The following is a 6,435-nucleotide window of genomic DNA, read 5'->3' on the forward strand; positions in this document are numbered from 1 at the left end:
TGTATTGATTAAGCTAATATACATTTTAAAAATAAAAAATAACATATTAAATAAATATTTGATACGATATTTGCTTCATAAATTTTATATCAGAATGATTTGAAAAAATATTTAAATTCGTAATTGACACGCTTCAACGTCATATCTATTTGATTGTGTTCTTATTACATAAACTTTTAATTATACCCTATATACTTATAGGTATATATTTTAGAAGCAATGTTAAAATTTTTAAAAACTTTCATACAAGCAAACAAAATTAATTGCTTTGATCTATCTAGTTCGCAACTTTAATTTAAATTTTAGTTTTAGTTATGAGAAACTATATATATGTATTTGAGTTTGAAAACAACAGATTTACTTGGGGTTTACTTAAATTATTACACATAATAATACTTATTATATCTAGCAATGATTAGAGACATTATCTTCTTAGTTTAGTTCAAGTATTGCACACACTTAATAGTAAAGTTGATTCGTGGTTGTAAAAAGTTTAGGACATTATACAGACTCAAAACCTGTGTTTTTAAAATTTTATGATTAGAAATTTTAATTTTCGGTTTAGGGTTTTGGTTTATATCCACATAGTACACTGCACTACCTTGGGCCATTACTTTGAGTTTTCATGATTTCTATGAGACTTAAAATCACCCAACTTGTTCCGAAATAATAAGTGGTTTTCAACAATTCGAGTGGTAGGTCGTCATTCTGTAGACCTTTAATTTATTGAATGTTCTTTTTAATGCTGATATTAAGGGTGAGCTATAAACATCTTATCTTAACTTAAATTTCTAATCAAAATTTATTTAATGATATTTTTATTGTGTTATGTTTAAAGATTTTTTTAAAGAAAAAAAAAGAATCTAAACTTCTGCAAGTCATACAATTCCGTTTATGATTGGAATGGATTAGTTTAGAATATAATAGAAAACTTCAGGGTTCTGGATTGCTATTCGACAAAATACATTTAGCGTATATTTTCATTTTGATCCAAATCGGAGTTGGACATATATAAAAAATAAGACCAGAAGACTCTCCGTATTAAATTCATTTGAGAATAATAACAAGGTGTTACCAAACAATTCTATAAATAAATAAAATTTATAAATAAATAATATAAAATTTATTTGCTCACGAACATTGAATATAAAAACCTTTTTTATATTTAACATTCTTTCTAAAATAATAATAATATATGTAAACACACTTTCCAAAATAAAAGATTCAATACGGTTTATTATTAAAATCCGTATTTTATGAAATATATATAGTTGAATTTTCAGTTATCATGTGTTATAAACTACTGGCGTGTCAATTTAAAAACCGCCAGTGACTTATCAGTGACTTAGTTATTATACAGTTAATAGATTTCTTAGAAATATATTAAAATAATGTTGAATCATGTAATCTCCTGTCCGTAGGTATTTTGTAAGTTTAAACCTTTGTAAATTACCTTTTACAAAAATATCTTTTCGTCTTTTTAACGCATTGAAGTACAGATTTTATTGGTCTTCTTACTCAGTTTATAACTAAAAAAACCCAGACCAATAATAGACCACTAATTAGTTTCGTTGATAATATTTCTTGCTTTATCATTTTATTATGTATATCAAACAATTTCCTATCAGTGTTTCTTTTATAATCTATATTTGAATTAGTATTGCACCTGATATCAGTTCAAGCTATATGTAGATCATAAGTGCGACCACTTATCTAATGTGTAGGGTAGAATTATGTTTTATTGATTGTAATTTGTTATTGAAATACATATGTAAAAGTATGGGAACACGTAAATAGTTAATAGGTAGAGTAATAGAAAAATATTATGTACGACTGTATGTACATACGTATTTGATTATAATTTGTTTAGATCGTAGATTTCTACATAGTGAGTACAATAAATAAGTATATAAAAAAATAAAATGGTGACTTCAGTTTGGGGCTCTATCAACAATGATTTAATAAACACGTTACCGAATTTCAAATGTCTCAACTGCGCAATTTTATTTTTTTTATTCATTTGTTTAATAGATAAATTTAATCAATGGCGCTTTGTTTTAAGCTACTTTTCTAACTAAGATTGTGCAAAAAATTTTAACTATTCACAGCTTTTTTTTTCTAGTTTCAATACCAATTGAATTACGAATAAATTTGATTGAATCTATTGCTTTTGATTTGTACTTTTATACTTTTATTTAATATAGAATTGTTAATGTATATATTTTGTACAAATTAATTGACTTTATTACAAATCTGGAATAAGTAAACAATAAAATTACAACTCATTTACATTTATTCTTATTTAACAATAGAGTACATTTTTTAAAAGCATAAATTTGGTAAATACTCCAAAAGACCACGTTTATCTAGCCAAGGTATTAATTGTGTTACATGCGCTGCATAAGTCTTATTTCTAAACATAGCTATTTTTAAATTCTGGCCTTCCTCATTTTCACTTATTAAGTTCTCCGAATTAGCATTCTTCGAGGGCTCAAACAGTACAACTGGCATTACATTGAGTAACACTGCAAAAACTATGAAGACAAAAAGAATTTATTAATATATAACAATTAACTCATATATGTATACAATATATATATGAGTTCAAAACGAAATGTGCTATATATGTACTTACTCCACTCATTATATTTCAGCATTTCTATATGTAATTTCTTTAGTGTTGGAATTGGTTTGGTATAATTTAATAATTTTAAATTTTCCACCAATTTGTCATGATAAAAATAAAGGAAATAATCAAACTTCTTCACCTTATGCTCCAAAGAGGTTGAAGATAACAGTAAGTAATTTAAATCCTGTGCCGGTGACCCATAACGACTCATTTGTAAGTCAACGAAATGCGTATCAATTATTTTACCCTCTGCATTATATTGAAACATTATATTATTCGACCAACAGTCACCATGATTCAGTACATTAAATTCTTCAGGTAGAGGTTTGGATACCGCTTGAAATTGATCTGGTACTTCGGCAGCAAATTTTCTCTGAAAATTAATGGTATTAAAAAGTACAAAATATTTTTAATTAAAAATATATTGTTATAATATTCATATTCTTACAAATTTCTCCTCTATAGGTTTGGCATCGTATAATTCCAAATTTTGACAAAATAAATTCACCATATTATTTCTGTACTCTTCATACAGATCCATATTGCCACATAAGCATTGTAAATACATATCAGGATATGGTCCATTGTTTTCATAGTAACATGCTGAGGCAGCGTGAAATTGTGCTAGTTTCTCTAAGGCGGCTTTTGTATGTTCTATGTCTAAACCATCCTGTCTTTTGGCATTTTTAAAATTCCTTATACGTAAATCTTCCATTATTATAGCTGGATCAGATATTGCACTGTTTAGTAGAATTATATTTGGCGCAAATTTAATTTCTTTCCCAGCATCTTTGTAGAGTTTTTCAAAAGCTGGCAAATATTTTGTATAAGTATTTTCTTCTTTTTCAAACACTTGCCATATTTTTAATAGTCCTTGCATTTCAATCGATTTTGGCTGTAACTTGACTATATATGATGTTTGAGTTATGGAACCATCTAAAAAGAATATAATTAAATTTAGTTTATTGGAGTATATTTTATTTTTCAGACTAATTTAAATTTTTTGAAACATATTACAAAAAATTTAGAGTGGAGGTCTAAAGTATAGAGATTTTAGTATATATTTATATTTATTTTTATGTATTTGCGTTTGATCGTCACATCAGATGTTCATATCCTACAGTAAAAAATTATTCTTACATTTACATTTCATATAAAATGCATTAGTGTACCTAATAGCACTTAAAAGGTTGCAATGTACCAAATGAAAAATTAAATTTTAAAAAATGCTAGATAACTGCACTGAAAATACGAGATTTACAAAAAAATTTACTGAATAAATAATTACAATATTAAAAATCTTTTCAAATATTTTAAATATATATTTCTATCTGCAATTAAATAATAAAATAGCTCATAATTATATTTTAGTTATAGCTATCTATAATCGAATAAGTCTAATTTATGGTGTGCTATATTTGATGTTGGTTATTCATATAAATATGGATATCTGATCTCTATGTCTTTTATGATCGCTGTTAATCAGAACTAAACTTTTATGTATATTTGATTTTAGAGTTTTATTTTTGAGATTAAAAACAATTACTATTATTACTATACTTGTTATTATACTTTCAGTGCATAACACTGATAGTATGAATTATACCCCAATAATAAAGTCTAAGGTTAATATCATTTCTTTTATTACTAACAGTTCTTAAGTCAATGGAACAAAAACTATATATGTTTATGTTGTTAATAGTATTCTATAATATCCTTAATTTTTCCAAATTATTATGTTTTTTTTAAAGACTTGGGTCTAAAAAGTGATAAGTTTTTAATTAAAATGTATGTAAATATTTTTTGTTTTATAATCGTTTAAATATTTTAAAAAGTCGATAGTGATATTAGAAAATCTTTTTTGCTTTTTAATAAAGCATCAGTATTAAAGAATATATAAATTATCGGATTTACATTTAGAAGTTATAGATTTAAGTATTTAGTAACAATTAAAATTAAGCAAAAACTATTTAAACGATTTTAATTTATTAACAAAAACTATAATTTAGAAGGTTTAAAATGTATTTATTTCTTTTTTTATCTAAAAGTTGTAATTTTTTTTCTAATCACTGCAGTCTTATGAAATATATTCTCCATAGTTATGTTATAGATTATTTCGACTGGATGTAGCGCTACAAATAAGAGATAATGACGTCAAAGAGATTTGTTATATTTTTTTTAGCTGTACAATGTTATGTACACACGTGTTTAAATAGTAAATAAACATTTTATTTATAAACATTTTCATGAAAATAAAATATTTTTGTTGTTATTATTAGCTTTGTTTACAAGCGAGATCTCTTGCCGCCAATACTTTTACCTTTTAGTTCAATGTCAATATTTACTCGTAATAAAATCGTCATATAATTCTCTCCTGTGCCAACAGCCGGCACAATATCAAATTCTTGTATTTTTTGGAATTCTGGGAATTTTTCTTTTAAAATATTTACAAATAGTTCTTCAGTTAACCAATCCGGTATGTGAGGACCACCAGCAGTTTCATTATTTTCTTTAGATTCAGTCATTTCAGTCACTTTTAAAAATTATATATATAATTGACAGATTACTATCAAGCACACTCTATGTGCAAAAGTCAACTAAAAACTGGAACGCAAAAATTGCTTTTAAGTAGGCAAAAGCTTCTAATCGGAGATCTGAGAGCGTTGAGAACTAGAGAGTTTGAGAATGGAATTCTACTCTCCAATCTTTTATTCTGCTGTTTATCAGTTTGTATTTTAAGTGGCAACCTTAGTTTGGGGTATTGATTGCAAGTCATATAGAAACGTTGGTGTATCTTTCTTCTCTGTGTTTGTAGAGGCTGCTTTGTCTTATCCGAAGAATTGATTAGATATTTGCTTAAATATTGATTAAACATGAATTTTCAAAATAAATTTATATTGATTACATTATTTCTTGTTTTAAATTATAATATTTTGGAGTAGCTTTAATTCAATATAAAGAATTTAATTACGAATTTTTCAATTATAAATAAGTTTCATAATTCTTTATATATAATGTATACATATTAGTATAAGTTAATATAGAATATTGTTGTACAGAATATTAAATAATTTCTTAAATTTTAACAATTTTAGGCATTATTGCTGATTCCAATGTGCTACGATTGGTTGGTTGGTTTTGATAATATCGTTTATATATTGATATAACGTGGTTCCCGAAATATCGGATTTTGCTGAAATGGGTTCTGCTTAAAAAAACACATATAAAAACATGCAACATCAACAACAATTCTTTAATAAACACATTAATTGATAATATTTTATCACACCATAATATGTATGGTTACATGTATTATATATGTAAGAAATTTTTCTTATTCATACACTTTATTGCTTTTAAAAAATGAAAAGAATACTTACAAATTTGGTAGAATGTTTTGTTTCAAGAGATATTTGTTAGGTGGTTTATTAGTGTCAATATATCGATTTGTATAACAGCTATTGTGACCATTAAATATTCTTCAGCGTATGTACTCTCAGGAATTTCATTAAAATTTTTCTATTGCAACTAAGTTTTTTAAAAATTATAATTTAAATTAATAAATTTTTGGAAAAATTCATCTGCAGTTCAATTGAACTGATCTTAATTAAGTTTTATTGTCGAAATGATATCTAAAGATTTTTCCTAAAGAAACAGCAACAATTGAAACTTTAGGTTTTGACTCAAATTAAAATTGATTAAAAATATCTTTTTGCATATTTACCTAAATATTCAAATATGTGTAGTAAGTTCTTCTGGTGACTTCTGTTAAACAGATGATAGTATTACATTTTTTGTTTCATAAG

The 6,435-nt window shown here is 25.3% G+C and overlaps 1 protein-coding gene across 1 annotated transcript; it reads right to left on the minus strand.

The window, feature by feature from the left end:
• Nucleotides 1-2,284: 2,284 nt before the first annotated feature.
• On the minus strand, nucleotides 2,285-5,201 carry LOC119682057. The gene is made up of 4 exons (XM_038095400.1): nucleotides 4,950-5,201; nucleotides 3,078-3,565; nucleotides 2,636-3,002; nucleotides 2,285-2,534 (listed from the first exon to the last, which is right to left on the minus strand). Exons 1-4 carry the CDS (start codon nucleotides 5,152-5,154, stop codon nucleotides 2,323-2,325), a joined length of 1,272 nt encoding a protein of 423 aa, XP_037951328.1. The 5' UTR covers nucleotides 5,155-5,201; the 3' UTR covers nucleotides 2,285-2,322.
• Between the last annotated feature and the right edge of the window lie 1,234 nt (nucleotides 5,202-6,435).

Source organism: Teleopsis dalmanni, chromosome 2 (genome assembly GCF_002237135.1).
Source record: "Teleopsis dalmanni isolate 2A chromosome 2, ASM223713v2, whole genome shotgun sequence".
NCBI lineage: Eukaryota > Metazoa > Arthropoda > Insecta > Diptera > Diopsidae > Teleopsis > Teleopsis dalmanni.